The 16,948-nt window shown below is 35.4% G+C and overlaps 1 protein-coding gene across 1 annotated transcript in view; it reads right to left on the reverse strand.

Annotated features, from left to right (window-relative positions):
- The window catches only part of DPYD (dihydropyrimidine dehydrogenase), a 341,375-nt gene that overhangs the window by 229,519 nt on the left and 94,908 nt on the right, over positions 1-16,948 (reverse strand). The window contains exons 5-6 of the mRNA XM_082765934.1: positions 13,223-13,384; positions 3,091-3,287 (exon numbers count right to left, since the gene is read on the reverse strand). Coding sequence (XP_082622060.1) covers positions 3,091-3,287; positions 13,223-13,384 — 359 coding nt within the window. The remainder of the gene's footprint in view (positions 1-3,090; positions 3,288-13,222; positions 13,385-16,948) is intronic.

The raw sequence follows: 16,948 nt of genomic DNA on the forward strand, positions 1-16,948 counted from the left end.
TACAGACCATCTTGCACCTTTTCTGACCAGTGTGCAATGAAAAATGTTCTAAATATCAGAAATAATGAATGTGTCATGACAATGCAACTTTCATAGGTCATGCTGAGTAAACAGGTGTCTGAGACAGAAAATAATGTATGATCCCACAACAGAGATTCAATTTAAAAAATAATTAAAAAAAAAAAAAACGGAAAGGTGTACTTTATCAAGCCATCTATGTATTTGTTGAAGACCTGTCATTTCTCTAACTCTTGGAAGAAGCCAAAACAGCACTACCAGTGTTATGTCACTGTCACAACTTGTAGATGCATTTTTCCTCTTACTAAAAATTTATTTACAGTTTTGTGGTATGGAATATACATTCATATATGTTCATATAAACATAAATATATGTGCATATGCAAATATAAACAGTTATGTGGAGACACATGCATGTACATTTATCACACAAATAACTGTTTTATGAAAGTCAACTTGTACATCAGTAATTCTGCTATGATTTCTTTCAGCAGATGAAGACAGTCTCTGATGCAGGTCGAGATGCAGGAGAGAAGGAAACACATCTGAGGTGCAGGTGGGTAAAGAAGTATCTTGAGTGGGAACATAGTTGCATGAATTCATCTCTTCCACAAATCTGATCTAAGTTAGAGGAGCTTGGACAGGTGCCTGGTGTTTCTTGGGGATCACGAATTACTTTTGCTCAAGGGACACATCTCTGGCCTAGTAAGAGCAATATTTAGGAATGCTGAAAGCCAGTAGCATAGCTAAGAGGATGAGCAGTGAAGTTTGTTCACTGTGTCTAAGCAAGAGCATGATCTGCTCACATCTACTCTATTATAAAGCATTAGTTTTACACAACTGTTAAATGTAAGAAAATTTGCCTGTGAATGTGAAAAACATGTCCAGACAACCAGAGTTATGCTAGGCTTAAATATCTCACCACTGAAATTGCAATCATTAAACAACTTTCTATTATCTAAATATTATTAAAATCAGCTATGTCCTAATACGTATGACTGTACATCCTAGTTAAAAACACTTGAAAAGGCAGAACAAGTTTAAAAAGACCTAAGCGCTGCCCTTCCAAACAGCTGACTCCAAATACAAAATTAATTTGCTCTTGTTAGCCATTTGCAACAGTTTATGAAGCTTTGAAAACACACCCATCAATAACCTAAGCTTGTTAAAAGATGGACTGCAAAGATATACAACTGCAATAATGGATGATTGCTGCCACAGGACAGACTCCCTTCTGTTCCAAAATTAAAATAAGGACGAAAGGAACTGATGCCCTTAAACCAGATGTGAAACTTTCTACAATGAATGAAAGTAAAAATTGACCGTGAAAGTTATGTATTCTCAAAAGTAAGAAAGATGTGGTGACATGAACTGCTTGACCATTATGGATATTCAAACAAACAAAACTTCATGTGTTTATTTTTTTTTCAATAGAATAAAAAACTAACATTAGTTTTAAATTCAAATTAAAACATGAAGATGCAGCTTAAGATCACATTCCTTCAAACATGCAGGCAGCATTATAAATTGTAAGCAACTGCTAAAAGTACTGTATTGCATTGCTAAATCCTACAAGAGTCTAACCTGTGACCAAGTTTCATTATTTACTACTACTTTTCAGCAATGAAATGGATTTTAAATCTATGTATTTATGAAAAGATTACATGCTACTCTACAGATGAACAGGTTTTTCATACAGTGAGATTTCAAAGCTTTATAGCAACTAGTTCAAGTAAAAGGGCTTCACACAGTTAAATGCCTATGTATTAACAACTTGATAATTACACAGAATACTTTTGAACCTCACTGGGAAAAATGCAAGTAATCAGTTCAACTTCTTCAGCATTGATTCTCTATCTTCCAGAGCTCTGAATAAGTATTTGACATTATGACATTATGGATCAAATTCATTAGCAGTGTCAACTCTATTGATTTCAGTGATGCTGCAGTGAGAGAAATGTGAGTGCATCACCCGTTTTTCTCTCTATTACTTTTCACTTCTTATTTTGTAAGCACTTTAGTGTGGCTTAATCCTTAACAAGTAAAATTTAATTTTGATTTTGAATTGGCTGGTATACATTCATCAGTTTCTGAAACACTTTACATTTTATTTAGGAATTCCAACCAGCTTATAAGATGAACTCAGCAGTTGTTACGGTAGTAAATATTCATCTTCTAGTATAGAGAACACAATACTGAACCTGAAGCATGCAAATATCACCCAAAAGCTTGCCATACTGGCAAACTGCAAAGGCACTTTTCTCTGTTTTCTTTATAATTTGTTGAAAGTTGAGAATTGCAGGGGGTTGATTTCACTCTTACAGTACGGTTTATTAAAGCTACAAGTCCAGGCAGACATAATGGATTTATTCATTGTCACCTTCATTTCCATAAAGTTGTTCATAAAACATTCTAAATTTAAAATTCCCCATGAAATTAGTATACGTTTAAAGAATTTTAAACATATAGTATTTAGGCTTGACATCAGGAGGGGGTTCTTCACAGAGAGGGTGGTTGCACACTGGAACAGGCTCCCCAGGGAAGTGGTCACTGCACCGAGCCTGTCTGAATTTAAGAAGAGATTGGACTGTGCACTTAGTCACATGGTCTGAACTTTTGGGTAGACCTGTGCGGTGTCAAGAGTTGGACTTGATGATCCTTAAGGGTCCCTTCCAACTCAGGATATTCTATGATTCTATGAGTATTTATATAAATATATATATATACACACACACACAGACATATATATATATATATGAATATATATATATAAATCTATAGAGAGAGAGTGGGGCCAAACTTTTCTCAGCAGTGGCGGCCAGTGATAGGACAAGGGGTAATGGGTATAAATGGAACCACAGGAGGTGGTTCATCACCGTATGAAGAGCTTCTTTATGGTTGAGGTGACAGAGCACTAGAACAGGTTGCCCAGAGAGGTTGTAGAGTCTCCTTCTTTGGAGATATTAAAAAATCTGTCTGGATGTGATCATGCCCTAGGTGACTCCAGATCTCATTGTGTAGGGCTACAGGTATGTATATATATATATATATATATTATTTATTTATTTTTACCTTAAGCCACCGATGTACTCCTGCTTTTCAAATATGGTGATGTTTGTATAGCCCAATCGAGCCAAAAAAGAAGCACAGCTTAAACTTGCAGGTCCTGCACCAAGAAGAGCTATCTTCACATGATAGGCTTCAGGCATATCTTCTAGAGGAGGCAAGGAAGGGTTTCTGATCTGAGGAATATTCATAGCTTTGAACACCTGAAAAAGAATACATTCAATAGGTTACATACTTCACGTTCCCTCTTAAAATTTTGAGTAATGTGGTGGAAGTTTCCACTAGTACTGTCACATATCCTTGACATATTATTGAAGAATGCTTCACAACTTTATAGGGATTCTCAACTGATACGATACGTACATTTGTGAGGGATGTTGTAGGTACAGGATTTTGTCCTCCTGAGGTTGTTTGTCTTAAAAAGGTCTGAAATCAGATCTTTCACCACTATAAACCGTATCACGTAGATGGAACCAGACTAACAGCAACAACAAGATGGTAATACAAAGTAGGCAAAATGGTAAAGACCTCTAAAACACCAAAAATTTCTTTCCAAACACGGTTCAGATTACTCTTATTACTAGAAGAATATTTGTGTGAATAATGCAAAGGATTGCAAAGCTAGTGAAAGGGCTCTGTTTCTTGCAGAGATAGCCTGTGTGATCCCATATAAGTCACTTAAGGTTTGACTTTTTAGAGGCAAAAGGTAACCAGCCTTAGGTGGTTTTAAACTCTTATTAGGAATTGTCTTGTCTTCAGTGTTATATTTTAAAGCTAATCCCCTACTTTAGGTATGTCCTCTTAGACAATTCTTACATGATTTATTTCATGTTGGTTGATCATCTCTTCCAGGTATTCTCCACTTTTCAACTGGGTATCCAAAGTTGTAGGCATACCTGAAAGTTAGACTGTTCTCTCTATGCCTCAGTTCTTCAACTGTAAAACAGAGATCTGCTCCATTCAATCTTGACTATCAAAACTACTTTGGGACAGTCCCTGACCGCTATGATGTATTTATACATAAACAGGCACAATGGGCTTGTTGCAACGCCATGCACTTTATTTCAGATCTGCGCTAAATCTTTTTTTTTTTTTTTTTTTTTTTTACACAGGCATAAGGCAGAGTTATTCTACATTCCCTGAGCTTGATTTCATTGTTCTATGCATGTACCTACATCACAGGGGAAGAAATTGTCCCTCTATCTTGTAAAAACTTTAAAAAATGAAAGAACAGACTCACAGCCCTTATAGGCTACTAAAGATTAGAAGCATGGAAGAGAACAGTTATATCTTCATTTTATTTTAGGCATTAGTGGAAGAACATTTATCCAAGGGAGTATATATCTTTATAACAGAAGCACAAAATCATACTGAAAGGATACAAGTATTTATTGCATTGGGATTCTCAGTCATAGTATTCAGGGCTGCCACTGAATACTACCTGCTACTGAATACTATCTGTAAAGACTGAATTTTTTCCCACCTGTTTCAATGCAGGACTGCATTCCACAAGTACTAACTAGCCTGCTAAAATACAGACATTGTGATTTGTCATAATAAATATGATACTTAAGCTATTGAACATTTACCAAGTTTTTACTCTCCTTAGAACTTTAGAACCAGGTTTTCCGAATTAAACTTTGGCAGTTCTACTCACGAATAGAGATTTTCATTTATGTTTTGAATCAATGTTCATTTTCTTCACGTGCACTTGAGCACTCAAGCTAGATAAACGAATGATTAGTTCCTTCCCCCCCTAAAATTTCTGTGTCAAATTCCACCAGTCTTTGTAAATTGACATAGCATTTTAACAAACTGCAAGAAGCAAGAGACAGATAATTGTTTTAAAAAAAGAATCATTTAAACCTGACAATTCATACAATATGAGAAGGTTTAATGTGGTTATTAATGGATTTCACAGGTTGAAAAGCTTATATTGTTCTGTGAAACTAGACTGTGATAACCAAAATGCAATAGGATATTTTTAAAATGTCTGCTTTGTTACATTCACATAGAAATGTCTTGAATGATACCAAATTTCCATTAAAATCTCATGCAGTTGTTTTAGAAAGCTACTCAGTAATGAAAATTGCATAACTTGCATATTTAATGTTTGCATTGAATACTGTGAATATGCACATGCTTAATAAATTTATTTTGTTGTTAACATAATTATTTTTATATTTGTTATTGAATAGACATACCCATTAACTAATTTTATACTGAAACCCAGCTTTACTGTAGTGCAGTGTTAAGCTTCAGGAACCAAGCACTCATGCAGGAAATGCTACTAGTTCAGGCTGAATGGTCAGCTTTAATTCTGCCCATTTGCAAATAGGGTGAAACTGCCTTTATGCAGCACAGCCAGCTTGTGTGGCAGTATCTTACCATCTGGATTTCAGTGGCAGTTTTGCATATTAAGGCTGGCAGGGTAACTGTGTGAAAATATCAAACTGCTTCAATGCATTTCAAAAGATTTTCACTCACTTCATGGTGAATTTTCACTACTCTGTAATTCACCTAATTAAATATCACTAAATTCTTCTGTACAAATCTTTTGGTGTACAAAGATGACTGCCTTGGTAGTAAGTGTTTAATGTCACATTACATGCAACTGACCTCTCCAATTTTTCCTCTCATTAGACTGTGATCAGGATGCCAAGTAAAGTTTAACACTATTGTCTTGCTCATTCATCTTCCTCTAAAAAATATTATTTTGGTTTTGTTTGGATGGAGTTTTTCTTTTGCTTTGCAATGCTTTGTAACCAAGACCCATTAAGAAAAATCTGACCAAATAATAAATTTCAAAGCTCAGCATCTCAGTGGGAATTTCCAGACATTATTCCCATTATTCCCTTATTCCCTTTCCTTCTGGTTCTCTCACACAAACAAAATAGATTAGTAATAGACATTAACTGCACATTTATTCTTTAACTTTTTATCTAATCATGGCTAAATATCATTACTTCACCACCCATGACCTATTCAAACTAAACCCACATAGATTCAATCCACTTTTAATGTTTCATGTCCATTATGGTCCATAGAAAGGATATCCCAATTTACAAAAAATAAAAGTCTCCACCACCAATTTATTAGAAAGTGGAATTGAAGAGTGCAAGTACTGAGTTGTAGAATAAATCCTTTTCTACTTCTGCCAGCATTAGACACCAGTTCTAAACGTTTTCACATATCTTCCCCTGTAACACTGTCAATGACCAGGCTGGACTCAGCATTTATTACACATACTCAGCTTCAAACCAAGAGCAGTTTCTTCTGCCAATAAACTCACACAAGATAATGGAGGTTTTGTCCTCAGGTGTGATACAATTTGGCCAATCAGAAACAGCTGATCTATTCTGCTAAAGTTCCAACAATGGGAATGACTTCATAAGTATCTTAGTATCCTACACTTAATATATTTTAATTCACATATTTATAATGTATTATATTTCCCCTATTTCCATTACTTTCCTATGTAAAGGCATGAGCCCAATTGCTCAGTGTTCTCTCCAGTGCAAAATTTGGGGGTTTCTCTTCTCCCTTATAAATCGAACATCTTTTCCCTGCAGTGTTTGTTTTTTGCTCCAAAATATTCAGTAAATTCAACATAAAAACATAATTCCAGTCACTGAATGCAAAGAAAAAAAAAAGTTTGTATTAAGATTCTACAATATTACCAAACTAGCTGTTTTGATTGCTCAGCATCTGATTCGAGTTGAATTTTCCTGGAAAGTTTCAACCAAATCATTGGCTGAATTTTTGATGTTTTTCAAAAATACAGACAGGGAAAAGCGTATTGTTCTGCTCATGTAATAAAATTCTGGTTCTTTTCTTCACTACACAACTCAAGTATTAGCAAGCTTTGATGAAAAGATGACATTTGGCAGCATGTGGCAGGTGACTCAGAAATACTTTTTGGCAGCCTGATGAAAATCATTTTATGGCATAGTGAGCATGATTTAAAAGCATGTAAAAAACAATCCACATTATTACAGCATGTTAGAACTGTTATTCTGAATTGATATAAATATTTTTATAACAATTAGAATAAATGTAAAGTAACTCACTTTTGTCACTTTGGAATTTTCTGATCAATATATTTAAGAGACACATACTGTAGATATCCTTCTCCACCTCTTCGCAGGACTCACATACAGTCAGACAATTTTACTCTAATTCACCTTTATTTAAAATTATCATTGGACTATGACACAGAATTTGATAAACAATTCAGTAACTAGATTGAAATTTTAATCTCTGTTAAAATGTAAAACAAACAAAACAATTACAACAACCAAACCTTTGCCTAATCCTATAAATGCAAGTTTGGTAGTTTCTAGGACACACAGAGAACAACACATTTCTGAAGTAAAAAGTGAGTATATTTAATCACTCATTTTCAACACAAAAAGGTTGAAATAAAATAAAAAATAAAAATAAATAAATAAATAAATAAGAGCAAATGGAATGAGTATTTGGAGAATTTCATTTTCTAGCAGCAAGTTTTGACTTCATTATTAAATTGTTTAGGTTCTCAAGGTGTAGTGTCTATTTCCATGCTTAGAAGGTTAAATAAATGGTTATTAGTAAGATTATCTTTAGATATCTTTCACCAAAATAATGAGGTATCAAGCAGCTACTGATACAGCTGTTAGCATCTAGTTAATATTTATTTTAGGGTGAGACATATTAGTATATTCTGAATTATCAGATTTTGCTAGTGCACAGAAAGAAAAATATGGACAATGACATCAGTAATGTTTAGGAATTGATGGTGTTAATTTCAGACTATCCCACTGGATATGTGTAGGCTGGTATATATTCATACGGGGCAGTTGAATATTTAAAGGAGAAAATAATACTCTGCATAGGTTTTAACAAAAATGAAGCAAATTGTGTGTGTAGTAATCATCTGGAAGCTGTCAAATTGTATAGTCACACAATTTCATATAATTGCAATGGATAGCACAGGAGGTACAGCAAGTAGTTTTTTTTCCTATAAGTATGAACTAGTTATAGAAACCAGTTGATCCTCCACAAGTAAGTTACACTTGCAATGCTGCAAATTTTTATGCAAGTAGCTGAGTGTTGGCAAAAGTAGGGCCTAAAGCACCTCATTAAGGACTTTTCAAACTTATGTAACAACTACACATTCATATTATCCAGGTCTCAAGAAAGCCCATGGATATAGGACGTTACAGAGCCTATACCTCAAAGCTCATGAGTCCCACCACTAATAAGGGCATAATATACAGATGATTTTAAGGCATTGGAATGAAACATCTAAAGCGTTCTGTAGAAAACATTATATAACTTGCCGAAACATCAGCAAGTCTTTCATCATTAGCCTAAGAAGTTAAAAATTCTCAGATTCATCCCTGGAACTATCACGAAGGCAACACCATCACCTTCAAACTAGCCTAAAATTTTATAATGCATAATTAGAGATTTTAACATGACTTAAAAGAGGAAATAACCTAAAGATGTACTAAAGTAAAAGCTAATGCCAGAAAGTAGTCGTTTTGTTTGTTTGTTTCTGTTTGTTCTGCTGCCTCAGCTCCCCAGAGTAATGCTCCTTGGCTGATGCAGCACACCCACTGGTGCAGGTGCTGGGGTGGGGCCTGGTGGCCATGTCAGAGCCCCACAACACCGTGGGCACACCATGGCTACACCATGGCTGGCAGTCCAGAGCTGGCCAGCTGCAGTAACAGTGGCTCCATGGGAACCACCACCTTCACCCACTTAAATTAAGACTGATCAAAATTGTCAATGCACAACTACAAGACGGACCCTAAGCCTGCTGTGGCAGCACACCCCACCACGGCCTTCCCTCCAGGCAGTCTCTGCCACCTCAGCTCTGGTGGGTCGCAGAGAAGGGAGGGCCCACCTCTTAGCCCAGCTGCTCTGCTGACATGTCCCTAGATTAACAGCAAATAAGCTCATAAAACACATCCTTTATGTGAAAAAGAGTATCAAGTTCCCTTTTCCAAGTGCTTTCCACTGCAACAAAAGCCAGAACAGATATCCAAAGGGAAAGAAATGACCAGAACTGTAGCTGGCCTGAGAGTCACAGTGCCAAACAATCTAGTATTTAATTCTAGTATGCAGAGATTAAAATAATATATTTTCTATTTAGCTTGTGCTGCTCCTTTCAGAATGATTAACTAGAAACACAGGAGACCCTTTAGATTTGGTAATATCTACCCAGAAAAGCAAGATTTTGAGGGCTTCCTAGTAATACTGCAACTGAATGCAATAGATCATGCTTCCTTTCCTACTGCAAGCTTACAAACTTGTACTCAAGTAACCAGTAATTTTAGTTTATTTTATGGGACTGACAGTCATATAGCTCATGCCTGTATGTATTGTCACTGCAATCTCAGTATATTTTCACTGAACTTGTGTTCCAAAACCAGAAACGCTTCCTGGTTCTAAAGTACTTGGGCAAAGGAGACAGATAAAGACATTAATATAATTTTGACCTGTGCAGCAGCAGGTGTAACCTGCGCTTGACACTCATCATTTATAATAGTGAGCTTTAACTCCATGTTATTCTCTAGATGCAACAGTTACCGTGGTAACTGCATCCCAGTATACACATTCTACATCACAAATACAAATGCTGGTTTTTTTTGTTTTGTTTTGTTTTAATTCTCCATTTGAACATTTAATTGTCAAAATCCACATTTCGCATTTATTCAGACTAGATTACAATTTACTTTGAAAATTAGGTTAACAGTTACAAAGCTATATGGAAGGACAGAAGGAAAAGACAGGAGGTGTGAGGTGCCATTTTTTTGTTCTACTGTATGCAAGACAAATATTTTACAATTAGGGAGTTTTATCTGCAGTATGAACAGATGATCAGTCATTGTTCAGAAGCACAAAAGGGCATACGTCATACCCATATATTTTCCATTTTAAACCCACATTCCTGCTTTACTGCAATTTTATCTTTTATCTCAGCTAGCAGTTGTGCCTTTTTATTATTGTTCTCTCTCGTAATGCAGAAAGTGTATGATCCTCAGACTAATTCCAAGTAAAAAAAAAAAATAATCTAAAATTGGCATTATGCACAATGGAGTTTTCAGTAAATAAGCCCCTGTGGGACAAACTATTACACAGTGCATGAGAATTACCATGCAGCTCTCATTAACAGTGCCACATGTTGCACACCTAAACCACACAATTTGCTAAGTTACTCTTATAGGTTAAGCAGTGAACATGCTTTGTTCACACTATATGGGCCAAGCCCTGTATTAGCAATAGTAACACATGATTTTCTTCAGTATTTCAATCTATATTTTTATATTAATTGTTATTCGGAAACACTCATACTATTGGGTTCCTTCAATTATACATACATATATATACATAGTAAAAATTTACTGAATGAAAGGTAAAAAATATTAATTAGAAAAGTGACTGCCTACTATTGCTAATTATGTGTACTACAAAACATTCAAATTCTTTTTAAAATGGCAGTAATTCTAAAGGTTGTTAATATCTGCACTTTCAGCAAACATTTTAGAATACCATAAAAATAGCGAGGAGAATAAAATTTACCATAAAGTTATTTGTGTTAGAGTGCTAAATAGAACCGTATAGTAATTTTATTTTGTTAGAACTGTTGCCACTAATATATCACTTTAAACAAACTTGGAGCATTATGAGAAAAGCCATCCTGAGCTATTCATCCCTTCTGCAGTTTTCATATCAATCATTGTGCTAGCACTGAGCTTTTTAATAGATTTCTAAAGATTTTTGAAGAAAAATGGCAGATATTTAGTATTATCTATCAAGCCATAATTCCTCTCTATTAATCATAGCATTAGGGCTAAAAGGAGACACAAATCAAGTTTTAACACATATCACTTGCATTTGGTTCCTCGACAGTAATATTTCACTATTATATTTATCATCTACTTGACAACTGTTTAATCTTTTTTTTCTTTTAATAAGTCTTCTGCCTTGCAACAAATATTAATTTTTTACATATATGGAATAAAAGCCATTAAAAGAAGAGATGATAAAATCACCTCTTGACTGATTTAAAAACAAAAAAAAACAAGCAAAAAAACTTAATATATAGGTAGAACAAACACAGTTCAGTGTCTGCAGCCTCATTCCTGCAAATGAGAGCTTTGGTTCAAACTGCACTGATCCATACTTTTGTATGTTCAAACCTCTAGCAAACTGAAGCGGACAGCTACTTAAATGATAGGTGATAGAGAACGTTCAGCAGCAGCTAACAAAAAAAAAAAAAAAAGTTTAACAGGTGCTCCAGAAGCTTTTAACGTCTCCTGGTGAGAAGAAAGATGTACAAACAGATAGAGAGACCTGCAGCAGGTAGCAATATTTGCTCATCGAATCACGGCCCACAGCCACTGAGAAGGGGGTGTGAAGTCTACAAATGACAGCAGAGGAAAAAATTGGCCTTACAGACATATCATCTGTTACTTCCAGATTGATTCGCATTTCTATTTTGGTCTGTCCTACAAAGACATTTTCTCAGGCTTTGTAAAGGTGACTGGAATTTCATCATATGCTTGTAAATATGATCAGCCAAATGGCTCAAGATACAGAAAAGGGACACGCTCAAGATACACAAAACGGACTTATTAGTCATGGACTGTATATGTCATCTTCACCCATGTATATGCTTTTTTTTTTTTTTTTTTTTTTTTTTACATAGTCACTTGTACAAACATCCTCACTTGTAGAGACCAAAACATACTTCAGACAGATCAGAAGAGGTGCCAGATGAAGCCATATACTTAGTACAACTTCTAAATGCCCTCAAAGGAAGTTAAATGAGCTACAGCCTCCACCTTCTTCAGATGTAAATCAGATGTAAATGTCAAACATTAAATCTATACAGAAGTACATGTGCATCTCAACAGAAACCCTTGAGAAAACTTCCTAACATCAAATGATCTTGTTTGCTTCAGTGGCTAAAGTGCCTTTATGAACTAATAAAACAACACACAAACACAGGTGTGCATCTACAGCTACTTAGGTGAACATAGATATTTATTTCAGGCCAATCTGAACCTGTTTATTTACTTGGTTTTGGCAAAAAAAAGGACAGCAGAATGTCTTAAATCATCTGAAACTTTTCCTTTGCCCTCAAAGAATATACAAATCCACACTAATCCTGCAGCTTCTCATATTTTAATTTTAAATTACTAAAATGTGTCCAAATTTCCATTTCTGAGAATTAAATGAAGCCAGTACTTGGACATGTACATTTCTTATTATTATGGATCCTCAGACTTGCAATGTTTATATTTGAAAATACTAAATTTGGGGTAAAATTTGGATTGATTCGTCCTCTCTGTGACTTTTCAAAAGTATGCATTAAATTTTGTACAAAGCTTTTCACATAACAAAAATGCAAAAGAGCTACAGTGTATTGTGCTCAGAAATAAGTTAACTTCAAATAATAAAACAGACTCCTTGCTACATAAAAAAAAAAAAAAAAAAAAAAAGGCTTTCAAAAAGGAAAGACATCAAAGCAACTTATCCATAAACAACAATTAAAACTAAATGAAAGTTTTAACTGAGGAAATGAGAAAGCCAAGTATTTCTGGATAATAAATACTACTTAAACTTCCAGCTGCTATCAGAGAACAGTTCTTTTTTGACCTCGAGACCTAGAATTCTTAGAATTCTTAGAGAGTGTGTGGCTTCACAGAGAACAGGGTTCATCATAGCCAAAGAACAAGTTAGACTCTGCTGTAAGAGCTGCCCTGTGCCCAGAAGAGCTCAGCAACTCCTTAATGTGCAGTTACGGAGGGAGGTACACGATCTTTTTCCCTATGTGGCCGACTTCAGCAACACCTGCATTTTAACATGGCTTATATAAATCTTTAATTTTGAACAAATTGACTCAACTACTAGTGTTTCTAAAGACTTGTCTTGTTCAAAAAAATGTTACGTTCCTATGTTTCCATTGCAAAAGCATTTCTAAATTTCTGAATGTGCTGTAAGAAAAAGGATAATTATTTTAACTTCCTATGACTTTATTTTATTAGTACAACTTAAAAAAAAAAAATCATTAAGAAAAGCATCCGCCTATATAATACTTGTTGGTACATAAAAAGCATTTTAGGCATTTATGAGTTCTACCTACCTCAGTAGCAAACTGTTGCAATCCACCAATATTAATTGGTCCCTCCTCAGTTGCATACAAATTGCAGCCGCCAACACAAAGATCTGATGTTGGACACACCATTCCACAAGTCAGGCCAAGTGGATTGTCGGAAAAAATCATTTTGGCAGCTCCATAATAGTTCTGAAGAAAAGAAAGAGGGGGGAAAAAAAGATAGTCACATAACAAGAAAATTAAAATTCAATAGGAAATACAAAACATGTTGTAGCTGCCTAGTAGAATACTATATACATATAATGAATAACGCTGACATCATTTAAATATTACATAATTATTTCAAATGCACCAGAAAGAATGTCAACAGAATTGTTGATTATGCAAAGGTAACGCTTTTCAGTTTGCAAAATGGTTATAAACATCTTCAGTCTTACGCAGTTGTAGGATTTTTAGTGGTTTAACAAATCTATGCTAGAAAACTACTGTGCCTGCATTATGTACTTGTAAATACTTCCTCCATCTCTAGATCAATTAGGCAGTAGGTGAGTTGTAACCTTTGTTGGAGATCTGACCAGACACTGCTAGTTAGATTATCAGTTCTTTATAACACAGAGAATTAAAAGTTTATTCTACACATTTGTGCACACCATCTCTGCAGATATGTTTGTCCTTCACACCATGTCAGCAGTGTCAATTGTCCCAGACCTGTGATGAGAACAGGTTTCCTACGTAACTACCCATAGATTTGAACAACTGAATTTTTTGAGCTCTTTTTCCTCGTACACAGCCTGACCAGGGCAAACATTTTCCTGTTTCCCTAAGGAGCAAAACAGGGAAGTGATTAAAGAATTTATTTAAAATTTACAACTTAACAGATTCTCAATATTTCGTGTACAGCTTCAGAAAAGGAAAAATTTCCTAATATATATTAGAACTAGCAAGATTTGTTTCCATACTAAAAAGGTAAGGAGTGGACATTCACCACCTCCTAGTGCCTAATATAGTCAGTAAACCCTTGATTATTTTAGACTGGGTAATTCTCTAAAGAGGGAACATCAGAGGAAATGCCAGGAGTGAAGTGAAGTTTCATTTAGAGGCTTAGAACTACTGATGACAGTTCTGTATTCACATTATGAAAATTAATAAATGTAATGAAATTTCATTACATTCATGAAATTTTAGTGTAATTAAAGCAAACCTTTCACATTCTGTATTTTCTTCTGTATGGTCAATATAGAAGCTTGCTTAATTATAAGCTATAGTTCCTTATAGTTCTTTATTTTACCACTCCTCTCACCCCCCTCTAAAAGCTTCAACAAGGAAAGTCCATGGAAGAGGTGTTAATGCTGGAGTTTCCTTTACGGACCACTGCAGTTCAGAAGATTACAATACCGTACTAGCTGAGGTTCCACAAAAGTTTATATGGTGAGAAATTAATACTGGGATCTCATTCCAGCTTTTTTCAAACTAGTAATAACTGAGGAATTAAAGATCACTTATGTGTCCTTCTTCCATCCACCTCTTCCACACTCCAATCATCATCAGTAACATGAAACTGGTTTAAAATTTTTCTTTATCATTCTATCCCAGGACAGATGGCTAAGAACAATGAGAAGGTGTAGACTTCAAAGGATATGAATTACTCAGTCACAGCAGACCCTATCTAATGCCTGAGACTTCTTTTCTGCCAAGCAGGCTAATGTATACAAGTGTTTGTTTAAAGTTAACACAATCCCACACTGAGCAAAAATCCAGTTATGAATAAAAAGAGACTTGTCAAGATCTGACAATATAACAAACAGTGTGTAACAACTTTGGTTTGGGAAGTTCAAATTCACCAAAAGGCATATTGAAAGACTATGTGTAAAATTCTTCAAGTTAAAACAGATGCTAGACACTGCTAGACATTCCCTAAATAATGCTAACATTTAAGAAATGTATTTGTAGACACAATGGGACCTTTTACTTACAGGTGCCAGTCTACTGCACAGCATGAGCCCCTGTCCAGCACCTGAAAACATGAAACAGCTACCTAGATGTATTTTCATAGGGTTTTCTTAGACATTATTAAAATCCCTTAAAATTCTAGTCCTAGCTGAACAAGCAGTCCCTTTACACAACTGTTCTGGGAGAATTCCTTTCAACCATTTTGCCTGTAATATGCACGGACATTATCATGCCCATTTCTCATTTATTCTGATGTAAAGGAGCATTAGTTAAACGTACATTCCAGGTATTAGCAAAATCTTTTCACTCTGCCAGATGAATGTTACTCTTTCGATATATCAGAGATTGTTAGGTATGTTAAAAACAGCCAGTAACAACATTATAAGCTCAATTCAGAAGCCAAAGCACAAAAGTCTGTTTACATTGGAGATTTTCCTGACACACAACCATGCAGATGGCAGAGGTGACAGTGTCAGTACTGAAAACCCATGTCTTCCTGAAGCAGCACTCAAAGGCCAGCATAAATATCCTAAAGCATCTTAATTCGCAATAGATGTCTGGTGCCCAGGCAATTACATCTAGCCCTTCCCCCCCCCCAAAAAAAAAAAAAAACAACACCCTAAAGGGATAATTATAAACTAGTAGTGAGGATTTTCCTCACTAACTGAAAGACAAAATGTTTTTGAAATAATTTTTGTTCAGTTTTATATTTCCCAAAGTATGAGCGTTTCCCTTCCTGTGTTGTCCAGGATTATTATTTTTGTTATCTTCAGCTCTGGTTCAATGGAAACAATTACAATAACATGCATTTGCATTTAAGTAACTTCATTACAGATTTCCCACATTTTCAGGGTTTTTAATTAAAATCTCTATACAAATCTAGTTATTAGGCCTAAAAACCAAATCTGTTAAGCTATTCCTTTTTAAAATTAATTTTATTACATATCTGTAATAAAAAGCCCTTATCATAAAGCCCTTGCACTTGAGCTGTGCCACTACAGGCAGTGTCAACACAGCTGAAACATTTCACTTGCAAACTCAAACCAAAATTTGAGCACAGATATATGAAGACTGTCACTAAAGCCATGTTACAGCACATAATCAAGGCTGCAGCAAGGTAGAGAAAGAGGAGACAGTATGTTAGAGTAGCATCTGACCAGATAAGATTGGACCAGGCTCACTGTGGGTATATGACTGAGATCACAGCTTACTGATAGGATATAGAGGGAAGCCCATCTCAAGACATTATTCGGTAAGAAGGCTGGGACCAGTGTCCTAATGGAGGCAATGCCAAGTGCTGATGGACTCTTAATCTGGGGCAACATGAGTGTATTAAGGCAAGATCCTTATCTGGGAATTTATGAGGAGCTGCTGTCATGATCATGATCTGCTGATGCTACTAATTCTAGTGGTAGCGCCTGAACACAAGATGTTTAGGTACCCTTACTTCTTCAAAAGAGAGTACTGAAAGACATATAGTACATACTACCATATTAAATATTAAGACATTGGATGAAGTGTATCAAAGAGCATCTCTCTCCTAGTCTTAACATCCAAAAAGTTTTAATGGTAAACTAATTAAAAGGTTGTCACACCTGAAGTGCAGTGTTCCACAAACTTACACTTCCAGAAGAGCTGTAGTTCCCTAGCTCTCCTCTTCCATACCCTGCCCCAGCTTCCACCTTTCAGAACACAAGCATAAGCACTATTCCCATTGCCACTGATACTGGTCACTGCCAGTGAAGGGATATGGCCACATTCTGCTACCATCACTTTGTACTTAAGTTCAAGAGCAAGCCCATC

Source organism: Aythya marila (genome assembly GCF_965140915.1).
Source record: "Aythya marila genome assembly, chromosome: 8".
Classification (NCBI taxonomy): domain Eukaryota; kingdom Metazoa; phylum Chordata; class Aves; order Anseriformes; family Anatidae; genus Aythya; species Aythya marila.